We start from the raw sequence: 24,154 nt of genomic DNA on the forward strand, positions 1-24,154 counted from the left end.
TCCCCCGTGTTGACATCTGAAAGTACTTCTGAGTTATTGATTGTTTTTGAAGTATAGTCGTTGTTGTTTTGCAGATCATTTGCGCACAATAATTAATAAACCACAGCTCACAACATTTTATTTTACCTTTAAGCTATAACATGCTGATTTCGACTGTATTCAGCTGGGCTCACATTAACTCAAATGAGCTAAAATACATGTGGAGAACATGCAGGCTTTTACAGTTGGCAGGATCTCAGGCTTGTGATTGGTGCAGGCACTTTGCTACAAATCCGGGTGTCCTCGTGTGATTGGCTGGTTGTGACACCAAGCAAAAGGTGCCTCATTTCTGATTGGGCTAGATCAGCCTATCACAGCATTGGATCCGTCTGTCAATCGCGTCAGGTCCAAGGTAGAGGGGGGTAGAAAGTTTTGGAAGAAAGTTTTGCAACAATGAGAAGTCGGAAAGGGAAAGGTGCACAGCGTGGGGAGGAAAACTCCAACAAATCTGACAGTAAGAATGTGTCCGAAGCTCCCTCCGCTCCAGCCGGCCTGTCCTTGTTGTGGACTTTCCTTCTGCTGCTGATCGCCAGCTTCGGCATTGGCGGCTGGTACATTCATCAACAGCTCCAAACCATTGGCAGCCTGGATCAAACCATCCAAACCCTGCAAAAGAAACTCTCTCAGTTCGAAAAGACCCAGGCTCAAGTGAACGAGTTGAATCAGAAGGTATGTACTTAGCTTAACAGAAAGCAGCCCCCACCCACCCTCAATTTTACGGTGAATTGCCTATTTCGGGTGAGTAACACAATTATTCCTGGGGAAATGGCCTGTGGGGAGGAAGGAGTTACGAGAGATAATGAATTGAAAAGTCTCCAAGTGTGTGTGTGTGTGTGTGTGTATCATAACTTGTAATTTTTGTTTTTTTAATTCCTGGGACGTTGTACAAAGGTGTCCGGATATTCAAACTTCTGTTTCAAGTCTCAATATCGAATCAATCATTTCCAATTGATGCTGGATCTGATTACATTTAAACACTATCTTTATGTAACCATTCGTGAAATATTTGAGAACTGTAATATTTCATTGGTGCCATTGTGCACGTTGTAACTTTAATTGATTTAGAGTTTGAAGGATCTGTGTATTATTTACATGAAGTGATTTGAATTAACAACATTTCTGCTATTACTACTGTAACAATCTCTCAGGTTGAACTAGTGGCCAAACTCATAAGAGATATTAGTTTCTCCTTCCCTCCCCTCACACCCACCCTACCAAAAATATTAAATGTATTTAAATCTTTATCTCAGCAAGAGTTAGGGTAAACACAAGTTTAACTCATCTTCCACAACTTAAATCAGTGTTAAGTTTCCATTTGAGTAATTGTTTCATCTTTGAGCCAACTTAGAGACAGTGACTGAGCTACGTTTTGACTTCACAATTTTGTTTTGTAAATGTGACTCCAAGCTTCATACACTTGGTCAATTTAGATTAAACCAGACATCCCTGCGATTTGATGTAGATGTTCTATAGGATTGCTACCCTTCAGTAATCATTCATCAGATTGCTTGGGCAGATCCAAGTCTGTGATTGATTGGACTAGATCAGCCTGAGGTGAGGCACCTTTTGCTGGGTGCCTCTATTGATAAGGATGGGCGCCATCTTGAACCTTTAAACATTTAACACCTATCTTTTAGTCTCGATTCATTTTGTTAAACAACGCAGACTGTTATATTTTTGTTGTTTTTATGTAGCTTGCATTTCCTAATAGTGTTGATCATTCTTCCATCTTTGAAGTTACCAATGTAGTTAACACATACACACAGTACTATCAAGTCATGAATATAAAGACATTTTTTTAAAAGCATTTATAAAGCTAGCATGAGAGTATTTCTGTTGCTTTTGAGGCAAGCTTTTAAATTCATTCCAGGAGGAGGAAATGACGGCTTGTCTTTTCTAATGACAAAGTCTCAAATCATTCCAATACCCCCTACACCTATCAACAATGTGTTCATTGTCATAATAGAAAAACATAAAAATAAACTTGCTGTTCAACCACAACATTTTGTGCTGTCTATTTTCCTGTCTAAATCTCCTCAGTTTCCTTGGAAGTGAGTTTAAATAGCAAAGTGATTATTGTTAGGAAAAACAAGGAGCAGAAAAGGAGAATGGGAAATAATTAATTTCAAATGTTTAGCTGGTCAACAACAATACTTATTTGTATAGCGCATTTAACATAGTAAAACATCCCAAGGCACTTCACAGGAACATTATAACGCAAAATTAGACATCAAGTTATATTCTGAGATATTAGGGAAGACTACCATAAATTTGGTCAAAGGTGTTATGTTTTAAGGAGTGTCGTTAAGGAGGAAAGTGAGAAAGATACAGAGAGGTGTAGGGAGAGAATCCCAGAGCTTAGGGCCAAGACAACTGAAGAAATGGCCACCAATGGTAGAGCGATGAACCATCCTTGATTTTAAGAGGTCAGGATTAGAGGAGCACAAGCATCTCAGAAGGTTGTAGGGCTATAGGAGATTACAGAGATAAGGGGCTGGATTTTACAGGGAGCCATATTGCTCACTGCCCTGTTTTTTAAAGAAAGTTAAAAGGCCACCCAGCAGCAACAACAACAATGCCACTAGCCTAAACAAATAGAGAGTGGGACTTTTGCTCCTTTGTGGGAGTAAGTCTCACTGACGAGAGCTACTGGCAAATCTGATTGGCCGCATCTCTGGCAGTCCCAGCAGCATTAGACTTCAGGAATGGGTGCTGCTGGGACTTCACGTGGTTCCATGATGAAAAGAGCAAGGGATCTTTGAGGACGCAGACTTGGGCAAGTCTATGGGTTTTGGGCAGGAAGGGATTAGGCACCCTAGGGAAGAGGGGGTGAGTTTTGGAAGCCAGATGGGGAGGCATGAAGGGGGTTATCATCAGGTGCACAGGGTACCCTCCAAAGCACACAGGGTGTGTGCCCCCCTCCTTCCCTCATTTTCACCTCAGTAGGTGAAAACTCAGGTTTCCCACGCCTGCCTGCCCACTCCAACTGCATTATGGCATGGTTAGTGTAATATCTTGGTCAATTGGCTTGTTAAATAGCTCAATTGCCCACTAATGATTTTTAAAAAATCGCAGCTCTCCTGCACCAATATGGAAAACTGGCGTGTTGACATTAGGTTCATGGTGGATTTTACACATGCACGGGATGGCAGAAGCCCCAATTTGGTAAAATTCCAGCCATGGAGGGGTGAAGCCATGGAGAGATTTGAAAACAAGGAAAGCCCACTTGAGTTTTTTTTACAGAAATGCACAGAAAATATTGAAGTGTTCCGTGTATAATTGATCTGAAGCAGAAAAGAAGGCAGATGAAAAGTAAGAATGATTCACACAAAAAACAAGCACTTAATATTATCTTACCTGTAAAAGATATATTTTTGCTTTTATTTCAGTTGTTAATCACAGAAGATTATGAACAAAGGTTGCTGAATCTAGAATTTGCTCAGTCTGATTCTGAACGTAAAATGGATAAGACAGTCGTAGCTGTGGCACAGATTCAATCCTCTGACCTGGATAATAAGTTGGCTACACTTCAATCAGAAATGAGCAAAAGCCTGAGTGAGTTCAGGAAGGACTTGCTAACAAAGACTGACTTGCAGCAAGTGGAGGATACAGTTAAGCTTCTTAGAGAAACTGAATTTGCAAGGACTGAGCAGCAAGTTGCAAGTGTGAAGTCTGCCAGTTCAAAACTGGAAGAAAGTATAAATTCGCTCTCTGCTTCTTTGTCAAGTTTAACAGGTCGAATTACAAGCCTAGAAGTAGAGAGACAGGACTTTCAAGCCCTTCAACAAAGTGCTGAGGACATAAGTGCGGTCAAAGAGTTAGTGGACCATAGTCTTCCCTCCCTCTCCAATGGTGTGATTACATTGACAAAACAATTAAATCAGACAACTCTGATGACCAATGCCATACAATCACAGATAGCGCAGCATGATAAAGAACTCCTGGGACTTCAAGAAACGGCATCAGCCCAACAAGCAGAGCACCTCTCCAGTAAAGAAGAGCTGGAAAATATCAGGTTTAGCCATATTTTTGTCAATGGGTGGGAAATTGTGATTGAATACATTGAAAGGAAAATAAAATATTAATGAATGTAGCATCCATTAATTTCCTAATAATTCATCCCAGCCTGTTTGAGATTTTCTGTTCTGCATATTGTGGGTACTACTTGGATACTATCATATTCCCTATTGTATCCATTTCAGAGAATTGGCTCATCGGTTACAAATGGAGAAGATCTCTGTGGAAGAACTTGAGAACGCTGTTCAAAGTACTTTGGCTGATGTTAGCCAGCTGAAAAACAGAAATGATAAAACGGATGAAGTGATAACCAGTCTGCAGAATCACATCACAGAGGTAAATCGTTAAAAAGCCCAGATCATTAAGCTTCAATAAATCACCTTTATTTGATTAACAACAATAAAAATTGTTGAGAAGCCACTCACTTGACAGGTTAGTCAACAATTCTATTGTGTCAACTGTTGCTCAGTTGGTAGCACTGTTACTTCCAACTCCTGAGGTTCTAGATTTAAGTCCCACTCTAGGAATTGAGTACTGAGGGAGTGCTATACTGTTCTCACTCCGGCTGCATGTGTACTAAAATTGGAATGATACAGAGAAGATTAGTATGGCCTCTGCCTAAGGATGACACGCAAATTCGTGGATGGTGTCCAATCCAGGCTATGGTGAATACTACTTGTATTGCGCCAAAACTAAATTGCGTAATTGAAAGTGGTCCAGTCCGGACTTTTCATTAACTGATTCTTGAAGCATTTCTCCTTCTATATTGCCAGAACAGAGACTAGATGAACAGGTCTGTACAGCTGCTTAACAATTATTAGAATATTAAATTGCATGAGGAAATGTATTGCCAAAGCAATAGAAGTCTAGCTGGTCTCTAGGATACAATGACAAAGTATTCCACCACAAGAAAGGATTCTTCCTCTGCTATTTCAAACTGGAGCTCTAGAGGGAACTGTGTCTGAAAGACTCCTTGATGTGTTTTTGGTTCTGGGGCTTTCTCAAGTGTGGACTGGGAATCGGGATGGCTGCTGCTCCACGGAGGTTGGCAGATAATTATTCCAATTTGTGCCAGCACTGGTATCTTGCTTGCATTGGAGCAGCCTCCAGACCAAAGGCCAAAGGAACGGGAAGCTCCGTGCCCCAATGTTGGAGCTGTGAGGCTGGACGGCTGCAGGCCCAAACATGGATAGGTCTGCAGGGGGGTTTTGCCTTGAACCTGATGGCCGTACCAGCTTCAGGCCTCTTGAATACATTACTTCTGTCCAGGCAGCTGAGAATGCCTCAATGTTGAGGTGTCTTTGTGCACTCCTACCTGGAGAAGGTGCTTGGGGGCAGCACCTTCCTCTCCCACTGGGGCTGCCAGCCTGACATTGCTGTGGGCCCTGTGGGCCTGCATCATCAGGTTCCCACGGTGAGCATGGAGACAGCCAATTAGGATGCTGCCTCCCAGAGGCTGTGCCAGAGGATGTGCTGCCAACATGCATGACCTTACCTGGTCTAGCCTACATGTAACTCCAGACACACAGCAATGCAGTTGACTGTTAAGTCCCCTCTTAAATGGTGGAGCAAGCTGCTCAGTTCTATCAAACCGCTACAAAGTCTCAAAAAAGGAATGGACCACCTGACATTGACCTAGGCACCGGAAACGACAGTAGCAAACTCAGCCCTGTCAACCCTGTAAAGTTCTCCTTACTAACATCTGGGGGCTAGTGCCAAAATTGGGAGAGCTGTCTCACAGACTAGTCAAGCAACAGCCTGACATAGTCACCCTCACAGAATCACATCTTACAGATAATGTCCCAGACACCCCCATCACCATCCCTGGGTACACCCTGTCCCACCGGCAGGACAGCCCCAGCAGGGGTGGCAGCACAGTGACATACAGTTGGGAGGGAGTTGCCCTGGGAGTTCTCAACATCGACTCCGGACCCCATGAAGTCTCGTGGCATCAGGTCAAACGTGGACAAGGAAACCTCCTGCTGATTACCAGGTATCGCCCTCCCTCAGCTGATGAATTAATGCTACTCTATGTTGAACGCCACTTGGAGGAAGCACTGAGGGTAGCAAGAGCCCAGAATGTACACTGGGTGGGGGACTTCAATGTCCACTACCAAGACTGGCTCGGTAGCACCACTGCTGGCCGAGTCCTAAGGACATAGTCTGCGGCAGGTGGTGAGGAAACCAACAGGAAGGAAAAACATACTTGACCTCATCCTCACCAACCTGCCTGTCATAGATACATCTGTCCATGACACTATCAGTTGGAGTGACCACTGCACAGTCGTTAAGTCCCACCTTCACATTGAGGATACCCTCCATTGTGTTGTGTGGCACAACCACCGTGCTAGATGGGATAAATTTCGAATTGTACTCTACAATTCTGTAGCCTCATGGCCTGGCATATCCCCCATTCTACCATTACCATCAAGCCAGGGGATCAACCATGGTTCAATGAAGAGTTCAGGAGGGCATGCCAGGACCAGCACCAGACATACCTAAAAATGAGATGTCAACCTGGTGAAGCCATAACACAGGACTACTTGTGTGTCAAACAGCATAAGCACAAGTGATAGACAGAACTAAACGATCCCACAACCAAAGGATTAGATCTAAGCTCCGCAGTCCTGCCGCATCCAGTCATGGATGGTGGTCGACAATTAAACAGCTCACTGGAGGAGGAGGCTCCACAAATATCCCCATCCTCAATGATGGAGGAGCCCAGAACATCAGTGTAAAAGATAAGACTGAAGCATTTGCTACAATCTTCAGCCAGAAGTGCCAAGTGGATAGTGCAAAGGTATGAGCCCTGACAATATTCCAGTAATAGTACTGAAGACTTGCCTCCAGAACTTGCTGTGCCCCTAGCCAAGTTGTTCCAGTACAGCTTCAACACTGGCATCTACCTGACTATGTGGAAAATTGCTCAGGTATGTCCTGTACACCAAAAGCAGGACAAATCCAACCCAGCCAATTACTGGCCCATCAGCCTACTGGTAATCATCAGTAAAGTAATGGAAGGGGTCATCAACAGTGATATCGAGCAACACTTGCTTAGCAGTAACCTGCTCACTGACACCCAGTTTGCGTTCCACCAGGCCACTCAGCTCCTGACCTCATTACAGTCTTGGTTCAAACATGGACAAAAGAGCAGAATTCCCGAGGGGAGGTGAGAGTGACTGCCCTTGACATCAAGACAACGTTTGACCGAGTGTGGCAATAAGAAGCCCTAGCAAAACTGGAATCAATGGGAATCGGCGGGGGGGTGGGGAACTCTCTGCTGGAGTCATACCTAGCACAAAGGAAGATGGTTGTGGTTGTTGGAGGTCAGTCATCTCATCTCCAGGACATCACTGCAGGAGTTCCTCAGGGTAATGTCCTCAGCCCAACCATCTACAATTGCTTCTTCAATGACCTTGCTTCCATCATAAGGTCAGAAGTGGGGATGTTTGTGCAATCATCAGCAATGTTCAGCACTATTCATGACTCCTCTGATGCTGAGGCAGTCCTTGTCCAAATGCAGCAAGACCTGGACAACATCTAGGTTTGGGCTGACAATTGGCAAGTAACATTCACACCACAAAAGTGCCAGGAAATGGCCATCTCCAGCAAAAGAGAATCTAACCATCACCCCTGGATGTTCAATGGCATTACCATCACTGAATCCTCCCCCTATCAACATCCTGTGGTTACTATTGACCAGAAATGGAACTGGACTAGGCATAGAAATACTGTGGCTACAAAAGCAGGTCAGAGGCTAGGGATCCTGTGACAAGTAACTCATCTTCTGACTTCCCCAAAGCCTGTCCACCATCTACAAGACACAAGTCAGGAGTGTGCTGGAATACTCCCCACTTGCCTGGATGAGTGCAGCTCCCACAACACAGGAATTTTGACACGATCCAGGACAAAGCAGCCCACTTGGTCTGCACCATATCCACATACATTCACTCCCTCCACCACCGATGCACAGTAGCAACAGTGTATGCTATCTACAAGATGCACAGCAGGAATTCATCAAGGCTTCTTAGACAGCAGCCACTACCATCTCGAAGGGCAAAGGCAGCAGGTAGATGGGAACACCACTACCTGGAAGTTCCCCTCCAAGTCACTCACCATCCCAACTTGGGAATAAATCATCGTTCGTTCGTTCACTGTTGCTGGATCAAAATCCTGGAACTCCCTCCCTAACAGCAATGTGAGTGTACCTACATCACATGGACTGTAGTGGTTCAAAAAGGCAGCTCACCACCACCTTCTCAAGGGCAACTAGGGATGGGCAATAAATGCTGGCCCAGCCAGCAAAGCCCACATCCCATGAATGAATTTTTAAAAAAAACTCCCCCAAATGGGGTCCCAATGCCTGTTGGAAAATCCATCTGAAGAAGGGTCATGCGGACTCGACGTTAACTCTGTTTCTCTCTCCACAGATGCTGCTAGGTCTGCTGAGTTTTCCCAGCATTTTCTGTTTTTGTTTTTGCTTCTGATTTCCAGCATCTGCAGTATAGTGCATGTCTGCAATTTGGCAGTATTCATGTGAGTGGAATAAAATTGGCGGAAACTGTTAGTTAAAGTAAATGAAGTTCTTGTCTTGCTTTATATTTGACAAGTAATCCAAAAAATACCTTATGACAATTCATAATTTCCATCTTATAACTCAATGTGGAAAGCAATTACTTGGCATTTTGATAAATTGTAAGATAGAATCTTTTCACAAGTTCTCTTGAAACAATTTTCTAAATTACTTGTGGGAATTGTTTGGAATCTAATTTAATTAATTTGGAATGTTCAGCTTATATCTGTTCAAATGTCAAAGAACTGAATATATTAAAGAGTAATTATGAAATCCTTTTTACTCCAAAAAGGATCTATCTTAAGTTGTAAGCTCTTACGTTGAGGCCTACCATATGAAACTGGAAATTTATTATGTTGCTTTTGAATATCATGCACATTGATCTCAAAAAGGGGAAGCTGTGAGAAATTATTGGTTTGGTTAATCAACATGATTAAAGAAATCTTTTTCTGTTTGAAAGCTCACTGGAATGGAAATTCACTTCCCGAGTTTTTCTCAAGTCAGTGGCTAATGTGCCTCAAGGGCAGTCAGCACTGTCAGAACTCATCATTCTAGTGTATTGTGTTTTTGCTTTTTTAAAAAGTAGATTGCTAGATTGCGTGTTGGATTGTGTTAGGTTGTTGTAAAGGTTAGTGCAAAATGGCTCCTGGCTTTAGGTTTGTGACTGAAGTTTTGCATCTGGTGTTTCAGCTGAATGAGCACTTGATAGAGGAGCTCCAAAATGATTGAAGAAAATTAAATGTTATGCGTATACATCCTGCCAAAACTCCTTGTGCCAAAAGCTTTTCCATCTTTTTTGAAGCGCTTTTAGGAAAACCTAAACCTTTATTTTGAAGTAATTGTTTTAAGTCTATTTTGAAATAGCACAATAATGTACCTGCAGAAGTAGTTCTATGGATGTGCCTGCAGCTCTTGAGTTGAATTTTCAATTTAATTTATTTAAGTATTTCCTGTTGATCTAATTCTAACAGATGGTGCATCTTCCTCAGCAGTTAAATTTTTTTTCACTTTCTATATCTGTAATTCACACAACTTTTCTGCTGGCCGATTTTTGGTATTGTAGAGACTGCAGTGAGGAAATCGGGCTGTTTAAGAGAAAGCTCAATTTGTCATGCTACATCACAGTGGCCTAGATACATTCTGTCTCTTTGGAAGTTGCCCCCTTTTAAAAATGGCAGGTTTTATTCTCAGGAAATATGTAGCATATAAATCGAATTCTTTGAAGAGTTTTAACTAGCTCAAGATAACAATATTGAAATAAAATAATTTCAGAACTTCAGAATTGCTAATGGAGAAACTGCTGTATAAATTGCTTCACCCAAGCTTCTATATGAAGCATTTCAGGGTTGGGGTGCATCTCTGCCCAAGCAGATGCTAATGGATAGTAGAATAATGCAGAAAATTGCATTAAAATTGCAATTGCAGAGATTAAAATTGCAGAAAGAACATTGCATCTGAATACTGGGGAGGAAATCTGAATGCAGGGGTTGGGCAGGGTGTGCGGGTGTGGGTTGGGTGCTGTTGTGGATTCTTTTTTGCCGTGCTCCTGAAGCACCAAATTGGTAGAGAGCAATGCCCATAGAAGAGCTCTCTTGAATAGAAAATATTATAGAATAAAAACTTGTTTACTTAAAACAATTACAACAAACTGAGAGGAATGGACAGTTTATAAGTCCAACTGTGTGTGTCATGTCTTTGACCTAAATGATCCTGATTTGTTTTTTCCAAACGTACTGTAAATATTCTTGATGTAATTGAATTCTGTGAACACTAAAATGAGAACAGGAGCTTTGAAAAGTTTCACCTTCATTCACTGCAATATCTACTTTTCAGTAAAATCTGGCACTCTGTGTGCTTGGAATGAAATCTGTTGGTTAATATAAACTGGCATTATGTGGGTTTGGTAAGTATTGGGATAGTTAGATTGACTGTAGTGCACATTGTTAAACAATGGGTCATGTAAGAACATAACTGCAAAGCTAATTTTGAGTTCTCTCAATAATAAAAGTATTGTAAACATTACAGTGAACTGTGTTCAAACTCCAAGTTTACATTTCACTGAAAATCCTCTTGCGGATTTTCGCTGACTTGTACAGACTACAAAAATAATGCAAAAGACATCTCTGCTTTTGTGTGCACATTTTAGCTATTTCCCTGCCAGGGTTGAAGCTCCTCCCAATTTCTATATAAATGACTGTGTCCAAAAAGGTCTGTGCAGGTATGTAAAACATTTCCCATCCAGGTCCAAGCCAACCACAACCTGGGCTGTCATTTTTTTTTTTTGTTTACCTTTCACAAGAATAGTGCAAGTTGGCTTTACACCAAAATTAGATGATTCTGGGGTATAAAGTACTAGAGATATTTGGATACTTAATCTTTCCTGATTGTACATGGGTTTCGGTGATATTTCCATAAGTACATGTTTGTAGTAATTTTGCTTAAACTTTTATAGCACTTCTTTTCTGCACTGTGAAAGTATTGCCCAAATGGAAATATCTCGGCAGTGAAATATTAAAAACTTGTCCTCAAACACTAAATAGCAATAGCAAAAAGTAAGTTCAAGCTTTAAAACCCGAATGGCAAAACTTAAACAAAAAAATGAGCGAACGGATATAATGTACACATTCCACAATGTAACTGAATATTGTACAAGTCTAATGCTACTAAAAGTGATTAAGTTAGAACCAATTGTCACAATTTCCAAACATAACTCACGTTCATAACTCTAGTTGACTCTAGGATAACCCTTTAGGCAATTGAAGTATCTCTCAAATTTGATCATGAGCACTATTGGGGGCATGAAGACTGTGGTATAAATGGGAAAGTAGAAAATTGGATGGTGCAGTGGGTTAGAAACTGGCCTTTCATCTCCAGGACCTGTTGACCTAATCATTTCAAAAACAAAATTACCTGGAAAAACTCAGCAGGTCTGGCAGCGTCGGCAGAGAAGAAAAGAGTTGACGTTTCGAGTCCTCATGACCCTTCAACAGAACTAAGTAAAAATAGGAGAGGGGTGAAATATAAGCTGTTTTAAGGTGGGGGGGTGGGGGGTGGTTGTAGGGACAAGCAAGCAGTGATAGGAGCAGATAATCAAAAGATGTCACAGATAAAGGAACAAAGAGGTGTTGAAGGTGGTGATATTATCTAAGAGAATGTGCTAATTAAGAATGGATGGCAGGACACTCAAGGTACAGCTCTAGTGGGGTTGGGGTGGAAAGACTGACAGGGCATTACAGGTATAGATTTAAAAATAATGGAAATAGATGGGAAAAGAAAAATCTATATAAATTATTGGAAAAAAACAAAAGGGAGGGGGAAGAAACGGAAAGGGGGTGGGGATGGAGGAGGGAATTGAAGATCTGAAGTTGCTGAATTCAATATTCAGTCCTGAAGGCTGTAAAGTGCCTAGTCGGAAGATGAGGTGCTGTTCCTCCAGTTTGTGTTGGGCTTCACTGGAACAATGCAGCAAGCCAAGGACAGACATGTGGGCAAGAGAACAGGGTGGAGTGTTAAAATGACAAGCGACAGGGAGGTTTGGGCATGGGGAGGTGCCATAGGTGGGGGTTGAGGAGTAGTGGGTGATGGAGGAATGGACCAGGGTGTCCCGGAGGGAACGATCCCTACGGAATGCCGGGGGGGTGAAGGGAAGATGTGTTTGGTGGCGGCGTCATGCTGGAGTTGGCGGAAATGGCGGAGGATGATCCTTTGAATGTGGAGGCTGGTGGGGTGATAAGTGAGGACAAGGGGGACCCTATCATGTTTCTGGGAAGGAGGAGAAGGTGTGAGGGCGGATGCGCGGGAGATGGGCCGGACACGGTTGAGGGCCCTGTCAACGACCGTGGGTGGTTTTCCAATCTTCAACCAACCTTTGCAGCTATCTTTCCACTTGCCCAAGTGCGGGTAGGATGTCATTAAATGCTGAATATTTTTAACCTTATGGAAAATTGATGAGATTGTAATCTTAATTTTCCTCCTACCTACCATATGCACCCTGTTAAGTTGCATAGGCCATGTTGTCTATGTGGAGCTATGTAAATATGTAGTAGCACATCCACTCAAAATTACTGGGGAACTGAGAGTCAGCAGATCAAATTGGCATTAGAGGCATATGCTGATCATAGCTTGTGAGTTTCATATAAATAAGATAAATTGCACCATTGATATTGTGTTTTTTTTTCTCTGAAACGCAGGTTGAAAGTAATGGGATTAATCAAATTAAACAGCTAGCAGATACCTTGGATCAAACATTTCATACTGTGCAAAAAAACTTGGGGAAGATTGAAACCGCGCTTAAGAGCACTGTGGAGCAGTGTAAGTATTGTCACATCAGAGAATTAAGAATTGTTACCTGTCACAAATAATTCAGTGGTGCTTGTCTCAAGATGTCTTTTTTTTCTTTTTTCTAAAAAACAATTTGCTCATTTTCTCCTCTTCTGCTGAAACTCCATCCAGGCTTGGTTTTGTGGGTCCATTATTCAGGTGTAGGCCTGAATTTGGCTTTTTTTATATTCATGCAAATGGAGTGCAGCTGACTAACTGAGTGAAGATTAGTTTGGTGAGAGTGGAGTTTTTTAAGTGTTAATTTTGTTCTTTAAATTTTACTCCTAAAATCTAATCTAGTCTGTAATTAACAGAAACTGGAAAGGGAACTGATGGATGTACTGTACTTAGATTTCCAGAAGGCATTTGATAAAGTGCCACATCAAAGGTTATGCAGAAAATAAAAGCTCATGGTGTAGGGGTAACATATTGGAATGGATAGAAGATTGGCTATCTAACAGGAAGCAGAGAGTTGGCAGGATATGGTGAGTGGTGTGCCACAGGGATCAGTGCTGCGGCCTCAACTTTTTACAATTTATGTAAATGATTTGGATGAAGGGACAGAAGGTATGTTTGCTAAATTTGCTAACAACACAAATATAGGTAGGAAAGTAAATTGTGAAGAGGACGAAAGGAGGCTACAAAGTGACATAGGCAGTTAAGTGAGTGGGCAAATATTTGGCAAATGGAGTGTAATGTGGAAAAATGTGAAATCATTCATTTTGGCAGGAAGAGTAAAAAAGAAACTTATTATCTAAATGGTGAAAGATTGAGGAGCTCTGAGATTCAAAGGGAACTGGGTGTCCTAGTGCATGAATCACAAAATGTTCGTATGCAGCTACAGGTAATTAGGAAAGCTAATAGAATGTTATAATTTATTGTAAGGGGAATTGATTACAAAATGAGGGAGGTTATGCTTCAGTTGTACAGAGCATTGGTGAGATCACCTCTGGAGTATTGTGTACAGTAATGACCTCCTTACTTAAAGAAATATGTAAATGCATTAGAAACAGTTCAGAAAAGGTTTACGAGACTAATAGCAGGTGGTTGTCTTGTGAGGAAAGACTGGATGGGTTAGGATTGTATTTACTGGAATTTAGAAGAGTAAGAGGCGAATTGAAAGCTTTTAAGATCCTGAGGGGTCTTGACAGGGTGGATGTGGAGAGGATGTTTCCTCTTGTGGGAGAATCTAGAACTAGGGGGTCACTGTTTAAAAATAAGGGGTCGCTCATTTAAGACAGAGATGAGAAGAAATATTTTCTGAGGGTGAGAGCCTTTGGAACTCTGTTCCTGAAAAGGCAGTGGAAGCAGAGTCTTTGAATATTTTTCAAGCAGGGCTAAATAGATTCTTGATTAACAAGGGGGTGAAAGGTTATTGGGGGTAGGCAGGAATGTGGGGTTGAGGTTACATTCAGATTAGCCATGATCTTATTGAGTGGCAGAGCAAGCTTGAGGGGCCGAGTGGCCTACTCCTGCTCCTACTTCATATATTTGTATGTATTCATGGGATGTGGGCATTGTTGGCTTGGCCACCATTTATTGCTGATCCCTATTTGCCCTTGAGAAGATGGTGGTGAGCTGTCTCCTTGAACCGTTACAGTCCATGTGTTGTAGGTATATCCACAGTGCTGTTAGGGAGGGAGTTCAGGATTTTGACCCAGCGACAGTGAAGGAGAATGGTGATATATTTCAAAGTCAGTATGGTGAGTGACTTGGAAGGGAACTTACAGGTGGTGGTGTTCCCATGTGTCTGCTGCCCTTGTTCTTCTAAATGGTAGCGGTCGTGACTTTGGAAGGTGCTGCCTAAGAAGCTTAAGTGAGTTCCTGCAGTGCATCTTGTAGATGGTACGCACCACTGCTGCTGTGCATTGGATGGAATGAATGTTTGTGGATGGGGTGCCAGTCACGTGGGCTGCATTGTCCTGGATGGTGATGTTGGAGCTGCATTCATCCAGGCAATTGGAGAGTATTCCATCACAGTCCTGACTTGTGCCTTGCAGATGGTAGACAGATTTTGGGGAGTCAGGAGGCGAGTTACTCTCTGCAGGATTCTAAGCCTCTGACCTGCTCTTGTAGCCATGGTATTTATATAACTAGTTCAGTTTTTTGGTCAATGGTAACCCCCCCTCAGGATGTTGTTAGTGGGGATTCAGCGATGATAATGCCATTGAATGTCAAGGGGTAATGGTTAGATTCTCTATTGTTCGAGATGGTCAATGCCTGACATTTGTATGGTGTGAATGTTACTTGGCACTTGTCTGCCCAAGCCTGTATATTGTCCAGGTCTTGTTGCATTTGGACATGGACTGCTTCAGTATCTTGGGAGTTGCGAATGGTACTGAACATTGTGCACTGGTCAGCGAACATCCCCACTTCTGATCTTGTACAAACATACAAAATAGGGGCAGAAGTAGGCCACTTGGCCCCGCAAGACTGCTGTGCTATTCAATAAGATCATGGCTGATTTGTTTCGAATTCCGCATTCCCATCTGCCTCCGATGACCTTAGATTCTTGTTAGGCAAGGGAATCAATCTACCTCTGCCTTAAAAAATATTCAATGACTCTGTTTCCACCACCTTCTGTGGCAGAGAGTTCCAAAGTCGTATAACCCCATTAGAGAAATAAATTCTCCTCATCTCTGCCCTAATTTTAAAACAGTGCCCCCTAGCGATGGACTAACCCACAAGAGGAAACAACATTTCCACGTCCACTTGTCAAAACCATTCAGGATCTCATATACATTAATCAAGTGACTCCTCACTCTTCTAAACTCCAGTGGAAACAAGCCCAACCTGTCCAACCTATCCTCATAAGACAACCTGTTCATTCCAGGTATCAATCTAGTAAAATAAAAGCAAAATACTGTGGATTCTGGAAATCTGAAACAAAAACAGAAAATGCTGGAAAAATTCAGCAGGCCTAAAAGCATCTGTGGAGACAAAAACAGAGTTAACGTTTTGATTCCGTAATCTCTGAAGAAGTCATACGGACTCGAAACATTAACTCTTTCTCTCTCCACAGACAGATGCTGTTAGACCTATCAATCTAGTAAACCTCCTCTGAACCACCTCCAATGTATTTACATCCTTAAGTACAGAGACCAAAACTGCACACACTATTCAAGATGTGGACTCACCAATACCCTGTACATCTGAAGCATAATATCCTTACTTTTATGTTCAATTTCTCTTTTAATTAAGTATAGCATTCCATTAGCTGCCTTGATTATGTGCTATACCTGCATACTAACCTTTCTGTGACTCCTGCACTAGAACACCTAGGTCCCACTGCACCTCCGAATTCTGCAATCGTTCTCCAATTAAGTAATACTCTGATTTTTTTTATTCTTTCTGCCAAAGTCAATAACTTTACATTTTCCCACATTATACTCCATCTGCCAGATTTTTGCCCGCTCACTCCACCTATCTATATCCATCTACAAACTCCTTATGTGTTCTTCACAATATAATTTATGATGGATGCAAGATCATTGGTGAAACAGCTGAAGATGATTGGGCTCAGGACACTACTCTGAGGAACTTCAACTGAGATGATTAAACCCCAAGAACCACAACCATCTTCCTTTGTGCTAGCTATGACTCCAACAAGTGGAGAGTTTTGTCCTGATTCCCATTGACTCCAGATTTGTTAGGGCTCCTTTATTTCACACTTGGTCAAATGCTGCCTTGATGTCAAGGGCAGTCACTCTCACCCTTACCTCTGGAGTTAAGCTCTTTTGTCCATGTTTGAACCAAGACTATAGTGAGGTCAGGAGCTGAGTGACCCTGGCGGAACCCAAACTGAGCGTCAGTGAGCAGGTTATTGCTAAGCAAGTGCCGCTTGATAGCACTGCTGACAGCCCCTTACAGCACTTTACTAATGATCGAGAGTGGACTGATGGGGCAGTAATTGGCTGGATTGGATTTGTCCTGCTTTTTGTGTATAGGACATACGTGGGCAATTTTCCACATAGCCCGGTAGATGCCAACGTTATAGCTGCACTAGATCAGCTTGGCTAGGAGCATGGCAAGTTCTGGAGCACAAGTCTTCAGTACTATTGCCAGAATATTGTCAGGGCCCATAGCCTTTGCAGTATCCAGTGCCTTCAGCTGTTTTTTCATATCACATGGAGTGAATCAAATTGGCTGAAGACTGGCATCTGTGATCCTGGGAACCTCTGGAGGAGGCTGAGATGGATCATCCATTGATTAGCTATTCACCATAATAAGCTTAACTCTTGAGCCCAACATCATGCACATAATCATCCAGGGAGGTGTCACTAGATAGTGATCAGGGTAAGAAATCCTATGTTTTTCTTTCTTCCCCTACCCTCACCTCCCCCATCCTTTAACTCTGAAGTCACTTGTGGCAAGCAAGCCACTGTACTGTCTAGAATCATTTAGCATTGCGTAGATCTAGAACTTTCTTGGTCTGTTGGCCTCGAATACCCCCAATATATACCATTCGGTCACTGGAGAAGAGTGGATCATTTTTATTAAATAAAATAACCTGTGGTACTCTATCCATCCTTACCACCAACATAAAATGGGAATTTTTATTTTAATTGCAATGAAAGTTTGTTTTTTAAGGAAATGCATGACATGAATTAAATTCAATGTTGGGAGTTTTAATAACAAATGTCAGTCAGCACATCAGGAGGAGAGGATACTTGTGTGGCTGAAAATAGTTCTTAGCATTGTTGCTTATCTTTCTTAAACAGGTCTTTCAGGAGAAGTAAGAACTTACTGTGAAACTTCAGACAACTGTGCTTGGCCACACATTCGAGAAGTTAGCTTTCCTCATCGCATATTGAAGGATCCAGTGATTGTGCTGAGCTTGGTTGAAATCAGCTCAGTTGATTCAATTGGAGTAACAGTAAAAACTGTTGATATTACAGACTCTGGCTTTAAGATCCAAATTAATAACATTGGTAATTATAAACTAGCAACTGTGAGAGTAAATTGGATGGCATGTGCATAATTTAAGTAGCTTGAAAAATCTGCAAATTACTTCAGGAATAGGACCCATTTGTACCAACTGTACAAGAAAAAGTTGAGAAGAGAACCTCTGTTTTCGGAGACTAATAATCAATAGGAAGACTCTGCTTTTCAAAGCTTATTGAGCTAATTCAATGCTAAAACAAGGAACCTGTTTTTTGCCATGACTGTTTAAATGAATTGAATGACTGAATTTTTTGCCATAACTGTTATGACATACTATTGCAAATGTACTAAATGTAAATATATTTCCATCAGCGTATTGGGTAAATGCCACATTTGAGAGGAACAAATCCTCACTTTACAAATGGCAATTTTGAAACAAGTACACACAACTAGATAGTACAGAGATTTTAGAATAACTACACCATACTATGGGTTACTTAAAGGATTCTTGTTTGAGTGGATAAGCCAATAAATTGTTCCATAGATAAATGCAGAGGCCACAAGATGAAGCCCTTATTCATAAAGGAGATGTTGTGCTCAAGGCCTCCAATGTGTATTGTTGTTCTACTATTATTTATTTGGAAGCTGAAATAAATTGAAATCCTAAAACTAAGGGCAGAATTTTACAGCCCTTGGGGGCAGGACCGTAAAATGCGGTGACCCATTCAAAAGTCCATTGACTTCTGCGGGGCTGTAAAATCCTGCCGAGGTAAAATTCCACCCTAAGGACAGAAAATTTATCCAAATTTCTTCAAATGTTAATGCTGGAATTTCAAGTTGTGGTGTGAGGGCTCAAATGAGTGAAATTGTAATGGACGCATCTTCATAATGAACATGAGAATATTACGATCTGTTTTTGTTTTATTCATTCAAGGGATGTGGGCTTCACTGGCTAAGCCAGCATTTATTACCCATCCCTAGTTGCCCTTGAGAAGGTGGTGGTGAGCTGCCTTCTTGAACCACTACAGTCCATGTGGTGTAGGTACACCCACAGTGCTGTTTAGGGAGGGAGTTCCAGGATTTTGACGCAGCAACAGTGAAGGAACGGCGATATATTTCCAAGTCAGGATGGCAAGTGACAAGGAGAGGAAGTTCCAGGTGGTGGTATTCCCATCCAACTGCTGCCCTTGTCCAGTATTAAGACTTCAAAGCATTCAGTTAGATCGTGGCTTATCTTTAACTTGGCTGTATTTGGTTGCCTTTGCTCTATATGCCTTGATGCTCTTGCCAAACAAAAATCTATACACCTAAGTCTTGAAAGCTCCAATTGTCCCAGAAGCTGCAGCTTGTCAGGGTTTTTAGTTCCAGGTTTCTGATACCTTTTCTATATGGGTCGGGGCGGGGAGAAGCAGAACGTCCCTTTGTTCCTGATTCTCCAGAGGAAATGGGTAGATTCAAAGAAACTATCAAATCCATCTAACTACTTAAATACCTCATCACCCCGATACAAGCCAAGTTTATGCAAATTGTGCTTATGCATTCATGATTTCACCCAGATCTGAGCCTTGATATCATTCTGTTGCAGCTGTGCAGCACCCATTCTAAGGCTAGTATACCCTTCCTGAGGTGCAGTGAAAAAAATTGAATGCAGCAATCCAGATGGAGGCTGACTTGAGGCTAACACTAAACTTCCTCCCTTTGTATTCCAGCTCACTTGAGACAAAGGCCATTAGCTTTTTGATTGTTTTTTGCACCTATTTTAATAATTTGTGAATTTAGACTCTTAGTTCTTTGCTCATCTAAAATTTAGTTTCTCGCCATTTTTAAAAAAAACTATGATTTTCCTTTTTTTAACATCCAAAGTGGATGATTTCACATTTGCCCATATTGAACTTATTTTGCCCACTTCCAGTCTCTGTCTCTTTTTTTTTAACCTCCTGCTCACATGTGCACTACTTACTGACCCTCCTTACTTAGCACCATCTGCCAACTTGAATAGATGACTTAATTGGGGTGGAGGCGGCAAGGTGCGGGGTCTCCACCCTCCACCCTCTTGCCTGATTAAATGCTTCCCTATCACCAAACTTGCATGGGGAGAGCATTAAATTCTGCTCTTGGTCTCCTACCTCCCAATTTCCAATGCAAGTCAAAAGCTACCTTCACTTCCATGTACTCTCATTTTTGCTAGTGTAGCCAGTTTCTTCCATCAATTCTAAACTATTATTTATACAATGTTAAAATTTAACAACTTTATTGATCTATATGATCAATACTTCTAGATGGTAATACTATTTTGATTAACACTATGATAATCACATGCCTGTTATTCCATCAGCTGTCTGACCAGCTCTGTTTGATCATGACATACTTTGTATAATAAGTAATTACATTATAATTACCTATAACATTGTCGAGTTACTTGATCTCCTTAGGGAAAATGAACACAAAATCTGCAAAGATGGAGAAAAAATGTTATGACACACCATTTTGCACATCTATCTAGAACATGTGCAAATAATATTTATACCTTTAAGGTCTGAATGCAGGGAATGAATTTATTTGCATATTGCAGCACCAAAGCCAGAGGCTGATTTTAGTGTTTAAAATTCAAAAGAGAGTTTAAAATAGCTCAGGCCAAACATGGAAATCATTTAACAATGTTCCATGCTACTGTGATCTAGCTTTTCCTCCTGTGTTTTACTTTTATATACATAATAGAAAATATGCAAATAGATATTCAAGATTATAAAGTTGCATCAACAGGAAATGCTGAAAATATTCAATAGTTTCGGGAACATTTTTCTTGATAAATTTGTAAACTGGGTATGATTATAAATGCAATGCTGAAAGAAAGGTATAGGAACAGGAAAATAAAAAAAATAACATTTTTATCACAGGTTTCAACCATGCCAAAAAAGTCTAGGAGAAGCAGTTTTTAAAAAAATTCCATTCTATGCAAGGACACCATCAGCTATTTAGCTCTAAACCTGTTATGCCCTGTATAAATTTGATTTATTCCTCTAAACTGGAGAATTCTCTTGTTTGGAGAATACTGCTCCCTGAAATATATATTTAATATAAATGAATTATAACTTTGAAGGTATCAGTATCCTATGAAAGTTGTATTATAGCTTTCCAATCGTATCTGTTTTCAAAGTGGGGTAAACAATTTGGCACTGGTTAAATAGCATAGAATTACATAGAAATTGGACCTTTTTTTTGATTAACTGATAAGCCATTTGTAAGTTAATTATGACCATGCAATTTACTTTCTTAGGTAAGATGAAAGAATTACAGAATTTCAAATTGAGGCCATACTACTAATAACAACATGTGTAGAATATTAAGGTTATCTTATCATTTGTGCCTAATGGTACATGAGGCATCCCATTTCTTCTGCTGCTTTCATAACCAGCAGATCATGCTCTGGGCTGTTTCTATAACAAAGACCCTTTCTATGTGAACAGGTCATTAACTAGCTAAGTACAATGGGAGTCATCAATCCAATTGGATGTGTGTAATGTTGGATATACAATATCCAATTAGTGGTGCTTTTGTATCTACCCGCCAGGGCTAAGACTATTTTACAACCTTGAAATAGCTAGGAGACCTCTTTGTGGTTCACTAAACTGTCCTTCCAACACTAATGAGTGCCTTCATATGCCTACATTTAGTTTTAAATGGAAGGAGCACACCACCTTCCATAATGGAAGTCAATTTGAAGGTGCATATGCTGTCTTCCTTGAAGAGATTATAGCACTGTCCTATGTTTTAAGACATCTGTGAGAGAAGGAGGCAGGGGAGAAAAATACATCTTCCAAGTAGCCTGATCCCATAAGGCTTCTCTAAGTGCTGCAATATCCTATACAGAGCTAAGAGTGCCCTGCTGTGTATAGTTGGATTGAGTATGTTAGGGGGAAATAAAGGGATACAGTAATTGTTAGGGGGAATATAGGGGTACAGTAAGAACTTATTGAAATGGAATGAATTACTTGAAACCTCCAAGCACATTGGCAGTTAAAGGTTACCAGATGAAGCTTGCACAGCCTTAAGGGCCTGCAAACAACAGAAAGGCCTTGGAGCCAGACTGTAGTCAGAGGATGGCAATAACAACTAAGATTAAGTGTGCTCTTCAACAGATAGGGGAAGAACAGATGGTAAGGTCTCTGCCTGGGTGAAAACAAATAGGGATGTACTTGTTACCAGAGATGTCTTGTAATGTAAACGTATATGTTGATGAGATCGGAATCTGGAAACTTCTTGTACGTGACCAATAATGTATATATATGTTGAATACTTGTAGTTTAGCAGAGTACTGTCCCAAGCTGTATTGAGATGGTGCCCTCCTTGCAATTGCTCGAATAAACGATCGTAACCTGTACCTGAGTCTCCTGTGGTCTGTTCATCAAAGTGACCACACCAAGTACATGTTTTTTTTTGTGTATTATAATGTTACTCTTGGGTATGGCAGTATTGGGTAGAAAACCTTGGCACTGTGTTTGGTTTGCTTCAAATGTAGAAAAATGTTCCAACTATAATGTTGAGATATGTATCTTAGATCCAGTTTCTCAATTATGTATAGTTTGCAGCTTTTCTGTATGTTTTAAAATTGGTAATAACAATTTGAAGCTAATGGGAGCAGTTCGTATGAACTGAATCATGAAATACATTCCTTAGTCCACTTTGGTTTTATTGAAAATATATATAAACTACCATTGGTGATTTCATGACTATATTTATCCATTATATATTAAATCCAGTACACAAAGCACTTGATTCATTAAAAAAAACTCATGGAGTACCTGTTAGAACTTCTGGTGGCAGATGGATATTTTCATTGTTAAATGTGCCACCATTCTCACCTATCCCTACACTTGACGCCTACAGTAAATGCTGTTTCATTGTACAATCACAGGGCAACATATTCTCTCAATCTACTGCTAGGTTCCTGCAAATTACTCACTCTTTTCAATTTTTTTCCTTTTACTCCCAACTTATTTCCTTAGTAACTTGAAATTTTTAATATGCATGATGAAATTTTAACCAAAATGACAAAAATCAACCAATGACCTATTTTACAACAGTGTGATTTCCTTTAGATATTTGAATTGCTTTTACAATTACTTCATTAAAACTTTTACCTGTAGGCCTCACCTCATTCAAAAGGCCAACATTTTTAGCCAGAGACTTGACTTTCAGATGATTTCAGATTGGGAAATTTGAGCATGTAGTGTGCCTAATCCCTTAGAATGTATCAGTACCATTATGCACTAGTGGCATACTTCAGTTTGTACCAATTTTGGATTAGTTATTTTCCAAAATCATTTGAATAGCAAAACAACGTTAAATGTTTTATTCAAGTAAAATGTATATTGTATGTTTATGTAAGAAAGAACATATGCAAAAGGTTCAGTTTATGTCTATGAAACAATCTAATACTTGTTATAGCCTTTCTTTTATGTCTTCAAACTTCAGAAAGTAGTGTAAATAGACAGAGAATGGGAAAGACTGATGTTAAAGGATGAGAGCATAAGATTTCTTAATGCTAAAGTTAATTCAATTTTGAAACCAATTAGCTATCTCATCTGTATTTTAGTTACCATTAAAAAAGGTAATTGCTAAATGTTTACACTGAGACAAGCAATTTTAATTGCTAACATTTATGCAATAGAGATGGGCAATGTATTTCCTCATTCTAATTTGATTTATTTTTATTTTAAAAAAGTTAAATTTACAAAGCAAATAAAGCCTCTTTAAATAAACAGGAAAGAAAGGAGGGGAGAAGACAACTGATTAAAGGTGAGTTGTATTCTGGTCTCCAAGCCTATCCTTGAGGGGACAATTGGAAGTGGAAAGATTTGGTTAGAGGAAGTTCAATAAGAAGAGGAAGATGCATGGGTTTAGGGGTTGAAGTAGGAGTAGTGTTGAGAGTGAGGAAGTGGTAGAGGAGGAGATAGTGGGAAGATTGATTAAAGGATGGAATATGAAGGGAGTTAAGGGCTGTATTATCCCTTCAACTTTCAGCCCAAATGTCGTCATGCAGCTGTTGGTCGTTTTCTGACTTAGCACATCCCACCACCCACTGTTCCCATTCATTTGAGCATAAAATTGAGACCAGTTTGAATTTGCAATCTTTTGTGTTTCCAAGTGAGTAAGGTGCCTGAAATAGCACAGAAGATCAATGAGCATGCAAACATCATGGCCTAAGTTTACTAACTGATGTCAACAGTAAACAAATTAAAATTAATGGGTTACCATTAGTATTGTGGTTGGAGAAACTTGGGTCAGAAAGTTTAAAAACCTGCAAATCCTGTAAATCTG

The 24,154-nt window shown here is 40.6% G+C and overlaps 1 protein-coding gene and 1 non-coding gene across 2 annotated transcripts; both read left to right on the top strand.

Moving 5' to 3' along the window:
• The first annotated feature begins 403 nt into the window (after positions 1-403).
• LOC144683555 (uncharacterized) lies at positions 404-22,214 on the top strand. Its single transcript, XM_078546684.1, has 5 exons — positions 404-708; positions 3,429-4,054; positions 4,242-4,392; positions 12,820-12,940; positions 17,671-22,214. Exons 1-5 carry the CDS (start codon positions 433-435, stop codon positions 17,928-17,930), a joined length of 1,434 nt encoding a protein of 477 aa, XP_078402810.1. The 5' UTR covers positions 404-432; the 3' UTR covers positions 17,931-22,214.
• On the top strand, positions 4,611-4,715 carry LOC144684119 (U6 spliceosomal RNA). Its single transcript, XR_013577404.1, has one exon. It is a non-coding gene; the product is annotated as a U6 spliceosomal RNA (small nuclear RNA).
• Positions 22,215-24,154: the final 1,940 nt, after the last annotated feature.

The sequence above is a fragment of the Cetorhinus maximus genome, chromosome 8, assembly GCF_964194155.1.
Source record: "Cetorhinus maximus chromosome 8, sCetMax3.hap1.1, whole genome shotgun sequence".
Taxonomy (NCBI): Eukaryota; Metazoa; Chordata; class Chondrichthyes; order Lamniformes; family Cetorhinidae; genus Cetorhinus; species Cetorhinus maximus.